Below are 16139 nucleotides of genomic sequence, written 5' to 3'. Positions count from 1 at the left end.
ATTATTTTGTTCAGCAACTAGTAGGCAAAATATAAGTTTTGAGTACTTTTTGAAGCCACGCTCACGATATTGCTGCTGCAGGGGCACATTCGATGCATGAAAGGTGGAGAAAGTTTTTTCCAGCATATCTTCATCGGTGATTTTTTCTCCACACAAAGTCAACTTTGAACATATTCTGAATAATTCAGAACTGTACTCACTAACCGTTTTAAAGTCTTGCAAACGAAGGTGCATCCACTTATAACGGACTTTGGGGAGGACTATAGTCATCTGATGATCAAATCTTTCAGTTAACTTTTTTCAAAGAACTTGTGGATCTTTCTCAGTGAGATATTCAATTTTTAATCGATCGTGAAGATGGTGACGAAGGAAAATGAGTGCTTTTGCACGTTCCTGTAGGGATTCATTGTTTCCTTTTTTTATTATCTCTCCTAGACCCTTCGAGATGAGATGGATATCAGCATCCAGTATCCATGACAGATAATTTTTACCAGATATGTCAAGTGCAGCAAACTCAAGTTTCGTAATGTTTGCCATTTGTTTAACTATACAATAAAAAAATACAATTAGTTTCGAAAAATATGATTAATCATCACATGTTAATCAAATAGTCAATATCAACATGATTTTAAATTACGTGTTTTCCTCTATGGATAAATACTAATTTGAAATAATATGTTCTTCGAAAAATATGCTACTTCTAGAGCATATTATATTTTGCTATTATTTTTTCAAGTGCAATATGTCAATATTTTTTTGGAATATTGAGAGTTATAATTTATGTTCTTCGGGAGCAAATAATATTCTTATAATGTTGTGCTACTTCTGGAGCAACGACGAATAGATCTATGATTAATATTCTTCTGGAATATTAATTATAATGTTGTGCTACTTCGGGAGTAACAACAATTAAAAATAAATTTAATGTAATATTTCATAACTAAACATAAAAAAAATGATAATACATACAATTGCTCACCATTAATTAATATACAAACACATGTAAAATATTATTTTGAATTAATAACGTGAGTCGAGTGAAACAAAAAAAAATAAATTTGGTGACATGTAGAAACCTATTCACATATTATGGCACGAAATTTTAATTATGTGCAATTAAAATAATTGAATTAATATTAACCAATTAAGGCATGAAATTTGTAGAAACCAATGGATTTGAGTGAAAAGATGAGTTGGTACAGTTATTTGTTAATTGTATATTATATATATATATATGGAATTAGTCAAAATAGAGATCTAGAATTGAAGCTTGTTTACAAAGAACATTGATCAATTAAACCAAAAAAAATTATAAACATATGTAGAACGTAAATGGCTAATCTAAATATAAAAAGGGTATAGGAATATGAATTAATGCATATCAATTGATTTAATATAAATATATCCCCATAAAAATGCACATGGATTGATGTAAAGGAATAAAAAACATTAATTAATTCAAAGAGAGGTACAAAGAAAACATAATGATCGAGAAAGATGAGATCACGTATTGCAGATTCAACATATGTATATGTAAAATTCACGTATTATCAAATTAATTTTGATATACGTGATAGATGATTATGAAAAAAATTACTACCTTCTAATAGTTTCGTGCTGATAACGTGTTATAAAATGAGAGGAAAAGAGAATAGAGAAAACTCAATAAACCTTTTGTGTATATTATTAAAAATCAAAGCCATATATTTATAGGTAAGAATCAGGGATATAATGGTGATAATTTCTAGGGCTACAGGGGTACAAATGTCATTCACCAATAAACTTTAATGGATTTTCCATTTAAAACATTATTATATTTTTATCTTTTATTTTAACTAACTTTTTTTTCTAAATTATTATATTATTTTTTTATATTGAAAAATGAAATACTTTGAATGCATTTAAATATAAAAATTGAGTTTGGCTCTCTGAGCATGATTTTAAGGATTAACTTTATATAATAAATAGTATCTCATATTTAAAGAGTTTTTTAAAAATGTTCTTATTGATTATTTTTTCTAAAGCAACAAAATATCCTCAATTGCCAAATTATTAAGTAATTTATAAAGAGAAAAAAAGGATTAAGCCCCTGTTAGACTCCGTTTAAAAATAAAATAATTTAGAATACATTTGATTGCGAGCGTGAAATTTGTATGAAAAGAAAATAAATTTTAAACAATTTTAATTGTCTATAACTTATTTGTATGGAAATTATTAATTAAATGTATTTAATTGATTTAGTTTTCAACCTAGAAAATATTACACTTGTTCATTTTTTATTGATGAGTAGATGAGAGAAAGTAGATAGATTATAGAGAAAAATAGTGAATTACTTGAAAAATAAAAATTACCATTGCCTGAAAAAAAAAATATTTCCTTGTATTTTAGAAAAATATGGCCACACGACCCAAAGTGAAAAATAAGCCCCTGTTTGATCCCCATTAAATTAAATTAAATTATATTTCATTTTTCTTTCTTTTGTTTTCAACCACACAATCTTTCATAAAATAATATTACACGTAAATCAAAAAAAATTCTTCTTTTTCAACCACTCATTTTTCTAAAAAATACTATTCCCCCCATTTTTATTTTCAGGTAATGGGGATCAAACATGGGCTAAGTTTCATGGAATAATTTGTCATTAACACACTCAAAAGTAGGAATTTGGATGAAAAATGACTTTTTTCATGAAAAAATAAATCAATCAAGCACGGTCTATTTTTCACACTCAGTTTTAACCATATATTCACAAAATAAAAATAATTTGCCTGTAATTTCAAAAAAAAAAAAAATCCTCACTTGTTACCCATAGATTCTCCCAAAAACTATTGTTCAAAATATCGTTTTGACACAATTGTTTGAGGGGCTAAGTAATTTTACAAGATCCGTGAATAATGAATAGTTATTAAGAATGTTGACCGAAGTTAATTTGTTTGACTCTTATTATTTGGGAAAAAAATTATTTAGGCCCCATTTGGGAGGGATTTTGAGAATTGATTTTTTGACCGTTAGAAGAAAAGTGGGGTCCACTTATGAGAGAAGAAATAAAAAAATATGACTGAAATAGTGAAATAACGATCAAAAATCAATTTTTTGGGTAAAAAAAATTACTCCCAAATAGGCTATTAATAGTGAATTTTTAGGTAATATGTCGTTAAAATGTTAAAATATAGAGAAGAAATTTTATTTTACATGTAAAATCATTTTATTGAGAGAATATATAATTGAAAATAATTTTGAGAAAAAATAGATCAGTGAATAATAGAGCTCAAACATGGGCTTAATGTTTGATTTTGGGCGATGAGGAAAATATACCTATTACCCATTTTTCGTCAATAATTCATATAATACTTTCCCATTTTTTTATCCTATTCATGCTGACTTTTTATAAAGTAATATGAAATATTATAATCAACCTAAATTAATAATTGACTATTTTGACAACTTATATCACGCTACCAAATAAGCCCAATCAAATTACCACAATTAATGTTCAACACCCCCAAAATAACTTGTCACAATCAAAAAAATAAATTAAAAAAAACCCCAATTTCACCTTATCCATCCTCGACTAAAATTGAAATCCAAAACCATATAATTCAAAAAATCACCAAACATCCCATAGATCACTCCACTCCATATCCCATCCTGAAAAAATAGGTATGTGTGTTTCAACGAAATGATGGAATTTCAATTAAAATTCAACATGAATTTGAAGAAATCAAATTACTAAATGTGTATAGTAGATAACAAACATAACCACATTTTTTGCAATCATGATTGTGGCCTCTTCATCATAAAATATGTGGAATTCATTACGCAACATGAGATGGATGTGTCTAGAAAAAAAAATCAATTCTAACAGATCAAGGTTGCAATTGACGGTCCAACTTTACAAACATGGATGCAAGGATACAAAATGGATTTTAACCTGTCTCACGTAGTGTGAGGAGGGAGAGGAAGCTACGGGCATCGACAAATGTGTAATTTTGTTAGTTTATGTCTCTTGAACAACGATATTTGTTCTACACAGAAAAATACATTAGTGATTGTGTAGCAAATTTGTTTGATTTCTTTTCTCAGTAAATGTTGGTAATTCATTCTGTCCATCGATCTTAGAGTGATTTAGAATGAATAAATGAAATGTCCAGGTGATGGTAATGTATTTTGAATGCAAAACTATGTTCTCGTTTAGAAATTTAAATGAAGGCTAGTTATTGAGTATCTTATCGGTACATAATTTTCAGGTTTTATCAAATATGCTACTCATTTCATTGGGTATTTTGATGGTTGAATCTTGAATTCTCTCAGATTTTATGTTGTTTTAAGCTAATCAACATCAGTTCTACCATTTCACTCTCTGTGCAGTTTAAATTATACATTTATATAGTGATAAGTGTATTTTATACACTTATTCGGTACCTTAAAATGAAGATATTTGATGGTTCTTTTGACAAATTATATTCTAAATTGTTGTTTCTTATTTTTTTATAGGTAAATTCTATGAATGAAATAGGGAATTGAAGGAATGAAGCAAAAAAATAGCGAGATCCAAAAGTTGGGGACCAAGTTGTAACAATTCAATAGTTGATCCGGACCACGAATCGAAGATTGAAGAATTTGGAGATCAAATTTCAAATTTTGGGAAATGAAGGACTTGAATTGAACAAAAGAATACATGTGTTGCAAGAATAAAAGGAATCAAGGATTGAAATTTATTATATTGAAGGATTGAGGACTTGATGGCCAATATTACAATAAAGCATTTGAATTGTAGTCAAATATAGTAGGCTATGGAGTTGCTATAGAGATACATTTTATTTTATTTTATTTTATTTTATTTTTTATTTTTTTATTTTGATACCTAGGTGTCCCAGCTTCGCCAGACTAAATCCTGGACCTCTAGTCACCGGCCCCTCAGTGACTCGAGGAGGTAAATTGCAGGTTATGCCCTTGTTGGCTCCCAAGTTCCCACTTGGTTTATACTCCTGGCCCCAAGAGAATCCTCCTCACTACGTTGATCAGGAATCGAACTTTCCACGCTGATGTTGCAAACCCGTCATAGTGATTGTTCCACCAACTCGGATGTGCCTTGGGGGGCAATTATAGAGATACATTTTACGTAGGAGAGAGGAGAGAGAAGGGGGAGGAGTCCTTTTTTATAGTCAACTAGGGTGGCTACTAGGTTTTGAGACTAATATATATATATATATATATATATATACACACACACACATTCCATCCCAGAAAACGAGAGAAGAGGAAAGAGAGGATTTAAGAGGAACCAATTTTATATATATTTAGAGAATTGAAGGAGGGAATTTTTGGGACAGAGAGACGCACGGGAATTGAGGAGAGATTCAACCATTATTATAAAATTTACACACATATTTCACATATTTGAGAAGACATGCACGGAATTGAGAACAGCCAACAGTCTATATTTTATACATATTTAGGGGCTGCAATAGGGCATTGACAGAGGAAAATTGCGGCTGCTTGGGAAGAAAATTCATTGCTGTCTGTTGAAATTAATTACACACTCGAACAGGGATACAAAAGACGGCAGAAGACACGGTAGAAGACGGAGATTCACGTTCCAAAAGTCTAATCTGGTGATGTCTTTCATAAGTTCTTGTTTCTCTCTCAATAATATGTGTAGCTAAATTTAATTTTAGGGCGAACAATATAATCTATTTATGACCTTTATTTCTTTTATTTGAGATTTTTGTTCTTTTACATTTTATGTGTAAATTTTAATTATATTTTTAATGCTTGATATTTTCTGGCCAAATATTCAATGATTTCGTGAACAATAATTATGAGAGATGCGGATTTTTGTTTAGACCACATATTAAAATTCGGCAAATTAACATAACATGTAGAGATATCTATATTAATTACTGCGGTCCTATAGAAATTTCTAGAACTGTTATTTTGTTTAATTAAATTTAATTTGCAAAGAGATGGAATTGAACTAATTAAATAGGTTCGACGAGAACTTGAGAGAGGTAAGTTGAATACAATAGAAGAATTCGACCGAACACTATTTTAATTTTATGAATCTCGATATTAGAAATTAAGGTGACCAATAGGTGAAGTTGTTCCGCCCTAATCTCCATTTATTATTTGAATTCTCACTAATTTTTTGTTGCATTCTCGATATTTTTAGTAGTTAGATTTAAATATTTATTTATATTCATCAAATAGGAGTTAGGAATAATAAATTGAATACTAAAGTATAGTCCTCGTGGGAACGATAATCCGGACTCAAAAGATCCATTTTACTACTTGTTACGATCCGTCCACTTGCGGGATAAAATCGACAACAAGTTTTAGCGTCGTTGCCGGGGACTATTATTTTTAGTTTTAATTTTTTTTATTTTTCTATCTAATTTTTAAATATTATTTGATTTGCTTGTTTTCTTTTATTTACAGAAAATTGTGTTCGTTGTATGCTCCGTGCCCAAGGCGACAATCTTGAACCGTTTGATTCGAAAATAGAACGTACCTTTAGACAAAGACGTAGGGGATACAAACAAAAACAGCAACATCAAATGGCTGATAATCTAAACAATCCTAACCCTATACAGCCAATTGGACAAATGGCCGTGAGAGCTCAACAGCAAGAGCAAAGGGAAGTAAATGAAGGGGACTTGCCAATTTCTATGTTTTTGACGCCTATAGGAGCACCCGCGCGGTCCAGCATATTATATCTAGATTTTGGAGTAAACAACTTTCAAATACGGGCTGATTGGATTAATTTGATGAACAACACTCTACAATTCTATGGGTTACCTCATGAGAATCCAAACACACATATCTTAAGGTTTCTCAGGAATTGCCAGAATTGTCATGCTCCTGGGGTTAATGAGGACGCCATCAAGCTACGATTATTCCCATATACACTGAGAGATGCAGCATTAGAATGGTTGGATGCCGAACCGGATGGAATTATTACCACATGGGAGGAACTGACTAGGAAATCCTGCAATAAGTTCTTTCTACCAGCTAAAGTAGCAAAAATTAGACTCGAAATCCAAACTTTTCAACAGAAAGATGAGGAGAGCTATCACAAGGCATGGAATAGATTTAAGGAGTTGATGAGGAAGTGTCCAAATCATGGGATCACTATTGGAAATCAAGTGCATTATTTCTACACGGGACTTTCACCACTATCCAAATCTCAAGTGGATTCCTCTGTAGGTGGATCGATCATAGGAAAATCAGTGCAGCAATGTACGGATCTAGTTGAGTTGATTGCCACTACTCATTCCATATTTTCATCAGAAAGAGTGGTGCCTCCAAAAACAGCTGGAATATATGAATTAGACAGCACAACATCTACCAACGCCCAAATAGCAGCATTAACAAAATAAGTAGAGTTATTGGTGAAGTCACAAACAAAAGGAGTGTAACTGGCCCATCTTACGAAAACTGCGGGGCAAATCACCTAACAGAAAATTGCACATCTATGGGCTTTCCGGAGGAACAAGTCAACTTCATTCAAAATGACTCTCGAAATTTTAATCCCTTTTCACAAACATATAACCTAGGATGGAGACAACACCCAAATTTCAGATGGTCGGATAATCAGCAAGGGAACGATTCAAACAATGCACAACAGGAGAAAACGCCAAGTTTGGGAGAGATGTTCAACCAGTACATATAGAAGACAGACAAGGTGTTCCAGCAGATTGATACTAACTTTCAGAATCAGCAAGCATCCATTAAGAAGCTGGAAACTCAAATTGTTCAGATTGCTCAACAGCTTATCGAACGCCCACAAGGGACATTGACAGGTAACACAATGGTTAATCCAAAAGAGCAAGTGCAAGCTATTACAACTAGAAGTGGAGTGCAACTTCCGGAGACATATGTGAAGAGACCAGACAGAAAGGACAAAGAAGTAATGGTTGAAGAGGCTGGGATAGAAGCAAAGTCTGAACAACCAACTAACGAGGAGGATAAAAGGAAATAAACACCCACAATGAGAGCACCCAGCCCGGTGAAAGCTTATGTGCCACCAATTCCCTTCTCTCAGAGGCTACAAAGAAAGAAGTTGGACAAGCAGTTTGCCAAGTTTGTGGAGATTTTCAAAAAACTGCACATCAATATTCCATTTACAGATGCAATTGCCCAAATGCCCAGCTATGCTAAATTCTTGAAGAAGATCCTATCTAACAAAAGAAAGCTGGAAGAACATGAGACAGTCTGCTGATAAGTATGTTTTTACACACTTATTTGGTTCACAAACATGACTTAAACATGGATAAAATGGTTGAAATGTGGCTTAATCCTATTAAATTCATGCAATGTAGGTATTTCAATGGAAATTGTGGAATTCAGGAGATAAGAGCCGAAGAAGGACCAAAACGCAACAAAGTGATAGTTCGAGGACCAAATGTGCAAATACTGAGAAGTTGAGCTAAATGCAAAACGAGAGTAAAAACATGCCAAGTATGAGCTCAATGACAAAGCAAAACAATTGGAAGAAGAAAGTATTGAAGAGGGACTGAAATGAAGACAATTGAAAGTTGGAGGACTAAAGCGCAAATACTCAAAAGATGTGCCGAATGAGTGGCAGGAGATTTGATGGTGTCAATCATCAATTGGAAGATAAAATTTGTTGAAAAGATGAAGAAATCGAAGAAAGAAGTCAAGAGAAGCAACAAGGAAGTTCATGGACCAAAATGTAAAAAATCACATAGTTGGTTATATCTATGCGACCGCATAGTGTAACCATCTATGCGGTCGCATAGATGGATGCAGGGAAAATAATGGGGCATTTCAAATGACCTATGCAACCGCATAGGATCCTTCTATGCGGTCCCATAGAAGAAAATAATGGGGCGTTTCTGCAGTTTCCTTTTTCGACTCCAACTCTTTTTTTTTTTTACCTAATTTGGACACGCTATATATACCCTAAAATACGTCCAGAACTAGGGTAGACAATTTTGGGAGAAAAGAGGCACACAATAACATCAAGATCTAAGAATTTATGCAAGAAGAAGGAGGATTTCATCAAGATTGAAGATTTCAAGCATCAATTATAATAGGGTGATGTCTTCTCCTTTATTGAATCTTTGTAATTTTCTTCAAAACATGATAGACTAATTTTTTATTTCATTGGGAGTCGATGAACCTTTGATTTGCTTATAAATTTTATATTTCATGAGTTTAATATAAATTGTCTTTGGAATAAATTGTTTGATTTATATTGCTTTGATTGAATCCATGATTTATTGGCCATTTATTATGTGATTGTGATGGTTTATTCTTTACATTCGAAAGAAGTAGAATAGACTCGATATATATAAATTGACATAGGGTCCGATAGGGGATAGAAATATACCCTTATGCATTATGCAATTCGGTAATTGTTCATAGAATTTCATGCGTTTTTGTATGTTACATCATCCATAGAAATATAGGCTGATGATATGCAGAAATAGATCTAATATATATCGAGAGAGTATATTAGATAGGTGTAGGAACATTGAATTGACAATTTTCCATTGATTAATTGGATTTGTGAAATTAGGGTTTATAGAAATCAAACGGGGATTCGATATCCCAGTGATTTTATTTCAACTTATTTCTACAATTTCATTTACAACATTGCATATTTACATTTTAGTTGAGTTGTTGAGTCATTTAATTAGTGGAATTTCGAAATTAGGGTTTTCTTCAAAATTAGGGTTTTTAATTGGGGGTTTCTTCCAAAATTAGGGTTTTTCACATTTAAACCAAATTTTCATTCAATTAGATTCGGTTAAGGTCACATTAGTCTAATTAGAGCTAATTCAATCCTCGTGGGAACGATACTTGGACTCATAATCCATTTTGCTACTTGTTAACAAATCGTACACTTACAGTGGGTTTTAAAATTGAAACAAATAAATACGCGAACAAGTTTTTGGCGCCGTTGTCGGGGATTAAATTTTAGATTTAATTCTATCTTTTGTGACACTAATTCGAACTTATTCATTTCAGTACTTGTTAATTTTATTAGATTTATTTAATTATTATTTATATTGAATTTTTGTGTTAATTCTGCCATATCAGGGCTTGCATGCAAGGAGCACCTGATCAAGACTTGGTCCCTATAGATCCAGAGATCGAACGCACATTCCGTCACAGGAAAAGGAAAGCAAGAGTGGTACAACAAATGGCTAACGAGTAAAATCGATCGAGAATTCCACTCAACGAAGGTTTGACAGTGGAAGAGGATGGAAATACGGTACTTGGGGATTTCATGGCACCATTGGTGGTGCAAAGTCAATCTAGTATTCTGTATCCTCCATTTGGGCAACCGAACTTCCAACTGAAGACAAACGTGATTCAACTGTTTCAGAATGGACATCAATACCATGGGATGGCTAGTGAGAATCCGCATACACACATATCTCGATTTCTTGATATGTGTCAACACTTCAGATACCAAGGTATCTCCGATAATGATATAAGACTGCGCTTGTTCCCGCACACCTTGAGGGATAAAGCACTTGAATGGCTGGATTCATTCCCTATCGGAAGCATCACTACTTGGAACGAGCTAGCTCATAAATTCTGCACCAAGTTCTTCTCGCCAGCTAAAGTAGCTAAAATGCGGCATGACATCTCAATATTCAACCAGATCGAGTCAGAATCATTTGAAAAGGCATGGAACCTTTTCAAGAACATGTTAAGGAAGTGCCCGCAACATGGCTTTGACAAGAAGACCCAGATCAGGTTTTTCTACACTGGATTACTCCCATCATTCAAGAGTATGGTGGATGCATCATCTGACGAGTCTATCTCTACAAGAACAATTGACGGAGCCTGGGAGCTGTTTGAAAGGATGGCTACAACTTCAGCTATGTGGTCTACAGATCGAGTAGTTCAGAAGAGAGCACCTGGGGTGTATGAAGTAAATACTTACTCAGCACTGTCGGGAAAAATAGATTCCTTATTCCATAAGGTTGAAAGCTTTTCACAAACCGCCACTCCTAAGCAAGTTATGAAGCAGAGTTGTGAAGAATGTGGAGCAGATCACAGTACTGCTACTTGCCTGATTCTAGCACAAGGAGTGGAACATGCAGAATTCGCACAATGGGGTCAGCGCCAGCAGAATAACCCACATTCAAAAACCTTCAATCAAGGCTGGAGAAAACACCCAAATTTCTCTTGGAGCAACCAGAATCAAAATAGACCACAAGGGCAATATCAGCAGCAAGACAAAAAGCCACATTTGGAGGATATGTTCGAGAAATTTATGGCACACACCAATCAGTACATGGAAGCCAATAACCAATTTATGCGAAGGACGGAAACAACGCTTCAAGATCAAAGTGCAGCGATCAAGAACTTGGAGACACAAGTGGGACAGATAGCAATTTCCATGACAGGTAGAGCACCGGGAAACCTACCCAGCAATACTGAAATTAACCCTAAGGAACATGCAAAGGCTATAACAACCAGAAGTGGAGTACAACTGCCGGAACCGCATGTAACAAGTTTGGGAGCCAACAAGGAATCAACGCCAACCTTGGAGAAAGAAATTGTGGAGCAAACTGACAATGCAATAGGAGATGAGGTTAAGAGGAATTCCAAGACATCACAGGGTAAAAATACTAATCTTGTTAACCCTCATGAGCTTCCTATTCCGTTTCCACAAAGGTTGAGAAAGTATAAAATGGAGTAGCCATACAGTAAGTTCCTTGAAGTCTTCAAGAAACTGCATATCAATATCCCATTTGCTGAAGCACTTGTTTAGATGCCGAGCTATGCAAATTTTTTGAAGGATATCCTCTCCAACAAGCGAAAGATAGAAGAACATGAAACAGTAATGTTGACTGAGGAATGCAGCGCCAGAATCCAGAGAAAGCTACCCCCAAAACTGAAAGATCCAGGGAGTTTTACTGTACCCTGCACTATTGGAGACTGTTATTTTGATAAAGCTTTGTGTGATTTGGGTGCAAGTATTAATCTAATGCCTCTTTCTGTTTTCAGGAAACTTGGCTTGGGAGAAGCAAAAGCCACAACAGTGACATTGCAGTTAGCAGATCGATCCCTTACACATTCTAGAGGAATCATTGAAGACGTGCTGGTAAAAGTGGAGAAGTTCATATTTCCAGCTGATTTTCTTATCTTGGACATGGGAGAAGATAAGGATGTTCCACTCATTTTGGGGCGACCTTTCTTAGCCACTGGGAGAGCAATTGTAGATGTTCAGAAGGGGCAGCTGATATTGAGGCTTGGTGACGAGCAAATCTCATTCAACGTGTTCAAAGCAATGAAATTTCCTACTGAGTCAGACAGTTGTTTCCAGATAGATGTAGTCGACCAAATAGTTCAAGACACATTTCGGCTACATCATCCTTCCGATGCATACGAGGCATGCATTGCACATTCACAACCCACCCATTCTGAATTAAGTGAGAATGAGACATGTGCTCGATTTTTGGAGAGTAACCAGCCATATATGCGCAGACGCTACTATGAAGAGCTGGGAATTAGGACTGCAAAATCAGTGCCATCTATTGTGAAACCGCCCAAATTGGAATTCAAACAATTGCCACCACATCTTCGATATGCGTACCTGGGGGAATCTTCTACACTACATGTTATTATTTCAAGCACTGTCAGTGAGGTAGAGGAAGAGAAACTACTTCGGGTGTTAAGGGAGAATAAAACAGCTATTGGATGGTCAATTGCAGATATAAAGGGGATCAGCCCATCTGTATGCATGCATAAGATACTCATGGAGGAAAAATTCAAACCAAGCATTGATGGGCAGCGGAGATTGAACCCACACATGAAGGAAGTGGTTAGAGCTGAGGTATTGAAGTTGCTCGATGCAGGCATTATTTATCCAATATCAGATAGTGCATGGATCAGTGGGGTGCAAGTTGTTCCCAAGAAAGGAGGAATCACGGTGATAGAAAATGAGAAAAATGAGTTGATTCCTACACGGACAGTGACTGGATGGAGAGTTTGCATTGACTACCGTAAACTAAATACAGCTATTCGAAAGGATCACTTTCCATTACCGTTCATTGATCAGATGCTGGAGAGATTAGCAGGGCATTCGCACTACTGTTTCCTAGATGGGTACTCCGGGTATAATCAGATTCCAGTGGCACCAGACGATCAGGAGAAGACCACTTTCACTTGCCCCTATGGCACCTTTGCATACAGAAGGATGCCATTTGGATTATGCAATGCTCCCGCTACCTTTCAGCGGTGCATGATGGCTATTTTCTCAGACTTGATTGAGAAATTCATCGAGGTATTCATGGATGACTTCTCTGTGTTTGGATCTTCATTTGATGAGTGCTTGGAGCATCTAAGTCTTGTGCTACAACGGTGTACGGAGACCAACTTGGTGTTAAATTGGGAGAAATGCCACTTCATGGTACAGGAAGGTATCGTACTAGGGCACAAAATTTCAGCGAAGGGTATTGAAGTGGACAGGACAAAGATTCAGGTGATCGAGAATTTACCACCACCTACCTCAGTGAAGGGTGTTCGCAGTTTTCTTGGGCACGCTGGATTCTACAGAAGGTTTATCAAGGATTTTTCAAAAATTACCAAACCTCTGTGCTGTTTACTGATGAAGGAATCCACATTTGAGTTTACTAATGAGTGTCTGCAGGCCTTTAACACTTTGAAAGAGAAGTTGATTTCAGCACCTGTAATTATCACACCGGATTGGAATCTGCCATTTGAATTAATGTGTGACGCCAGTGATTATGCTGTGGGAGCCGTGTTGGGTCAACGAAGGAATAAGGTATTTCACGTGATCTACTATGCAAGTAAGACTTTGAACGATGCTCAGTTAAATTATGCCAGAGAAAGAGTTTCTTGCTATAGTCTATGCATTTGACAAATTTCGATCATACCTTGTGGGGTCGAAGGTCGTAGTCTACACAGATCATGCCGCTATCAGGTACTTAATGAAAAAGAAGGATGCTAAGCTACGTCTCATTCGTTGGATATTACTACTTCAAGAGTTTGACTTGGAAATTAAGGATAAGAAAGGCAGTGAAAACGTGGTGGCGGACCACCTATCTCAGCTTGAGGACACAGAACGGACAGAGACAGTGGAAATAAATGAAATCTTCCCAGACGAACAGATTTTTGGTGTGATGGAAACACCCTGGTATACAGATATAGTTAACTATTTAGCCAGGTCTATCATACTGCCAGATTATTCAAGTCACCAGAAGAAGAAATTCTTCGCTGAATTGAAGTATTATTTTTGGGAAGATCCCATTCTCTATAGGCGGGGGGCAGATCAAATTGTTCGTCGCTGTGTACCAGAGGAAGAGGTGCCTTTGATATTAGAAAACTGTCACTCATCTATATATGCAGGGCATTTTGGTGCTTCGAAAACAGCTGCGAAAATTCTTCAATCAGGTTTTTACTGGCCTACACTCTTTAAAGACGCTTTTGAATTTGTGAAAACGTGCGACCGATGTCAGCGCACGGGTAACATATCTAGAAGAGATGAGATGCCTTTGAATAGTATCTTAGAGGTGGAATTATTCGACGTCTGGGGGATCGACTTCGTGGGACCATTTCCACCATCTTTTTCAAATCAATACATATTAGTGGCTGTGGATTATGTATCGAAGTGGGTCGAGGCTGTTGCACTACCTACTAATGATGGGAAAGTGGTGATTGAGTTTTTAAAGAAGAACATTTTTACCCGGTTTGGAACACCAAGAGCCATAATCAGTGACGGGGGCACATATTTCTGCAATCATCAGTTCGAGCAGTTGTTAGCAAAATATGGCGTTAAGCACCGTATAGCCACCGTATACCATCCCCAAACCAGCGGACAGGTCGAAGTATCAAATAGGCAATTGAAGCGAATACTCGAAGTCACAGTCAACTCATCACGAAAGGATTGGTCAAAGAAACTGGATGATGCCTTGTGGGCCTACAGGACTGCATTCAAGACCCCTATAGGAATGTCACCATATCGACTGATTTTTGGGAAAGCATGTCACCTACCTCTTGAGATCGAACATCATGCCTACTGGGCAATGAAGAAGTTGAACTTGGATTTGAAGGCTGCGGGTGAAAAACGGCTATTACAACTGAATGAACTGGATGAGCTCAGAATGGAAGCCTACGAGAACTCAAAGATCTACAAAGAGCGCACCAAGAAATGGCATGACATGCATATCCAGAGGCGTGACTTTAAGGTGGGACAGAAAGTGCTACTCTACAACTCCAGGCTTAAACTGTTTCCAGGAAAATTGAGATCGAGATGGTCTGATCCATATACCATTACACAGGTGTTTCCACATGGGGCAATTGAGATCACTCACGACAGTAAGGGGACATTCAAAGTTAATGGACAGCGTTTGAACTATTATTGGGGCGGTGATTTCTCAAAGGACAAGTCAACCGTCCATCTTGGATCGCCAGAATGACACAATATGGTAAAGTCGAGCTATCGACTTTAACCTAGAGCTGAGTGGGAGGCAACCCACTGTATCCTTAAATTTATTTTATTGCATTGCATTAGTTTAGGAATTTGTTTGAGTTTAGTTTGTTTCGTAGGTCATCAATCATATTTTGCATCATAGCCTAGGCATTACACGTTTAATGTTGCATGAATGGGTGCTAAATGAAGTGTTTGGGTGTTCGAGTGTGTGTCACGCATTCCGATGTGCGAAGATATTTGTTTTGGTTAAGTTTGCAGAATGCGGGACAACATTTATGAAAAATCGGTTTTGGTGCCAAGTTTTCGATGAGCATATTCCTCTTTTCGAGTCAAAATTTTCAATTTTTCCAGGAATATAGCGAGGCGAGTCAAATTTTTTAAGTGAAAAACCGATTTTGGGGGAGTTTAAATTTTAAGTCAATTTTAAAAAAAAAAAATTGGACAAAAATGGCACTCTTTTTATTTTTTTTATTTTATTTTATTTCTTAAAAAAAAATAAAAATTTGTCTATGCAACCGCATAGACACCAACCGAAAATCAAAATCCAAAATTCTTTATACCTATGCGACCGCATAGAATATAACTATGCGGTCGCATAGATAAAAAAAAAAACCCACGCCCGTATCTTTTTTTTTCACTTCCCATTCATTCATCACCCATTCTCTCTCGCCCAATTTCATTTTGGATCCACTTTCCA

The 16139-nt window shown here is 35.7% G+C and overlaps 1 protein-coding gene across 1 annotated transcript; it reads left to right on the top strand.

Annotated features, from left to right (window-relative positions):
- Window positions 1-6324: 6324 nt before the first annotated feature.
- Window positions 6325-8364, top strand: LOC111396550. The gene is made up of 2 exons (XM_023022962.1): window positions 6325-8224; window positions 8322-8364. Exon 1 carries the CDS (start codon window positions 6456-6458, stop codon window positions 7377-7379), a length of 924 nt encoding a protein of 307 aa, XP_022878730.1. The 5' UTR covers window positions 6325-6455; the 3' UTR covers window positions 7380-8224; window positions 8322-8364.
- The last annotated feature ends 7775 nt before the right edge of the window (window positions 8365-16139 follow it).

The sequence above is a fragment of the Olea europaea genome, chromosome 6 (genome assembly GCF_002742605.1).
Source record: "Olea europaea var. sylvestris chromosome 6, O_europaea_v1, whole genome shotgun sequence".
In the NCBI taxonomy this organism is placed as follows: domain Eukaryota; kingdom Viridiplantae; phylum Streptophyta; class Magnoliopsida; order Lamiales; family Oleaceae; genus Olea; species Olea europaea.
The sequence above is the reverse complement of the archived record's forward strand: the minus strand, read 5'-3'. Positions and strand labels throughout refer to the sequence as shown.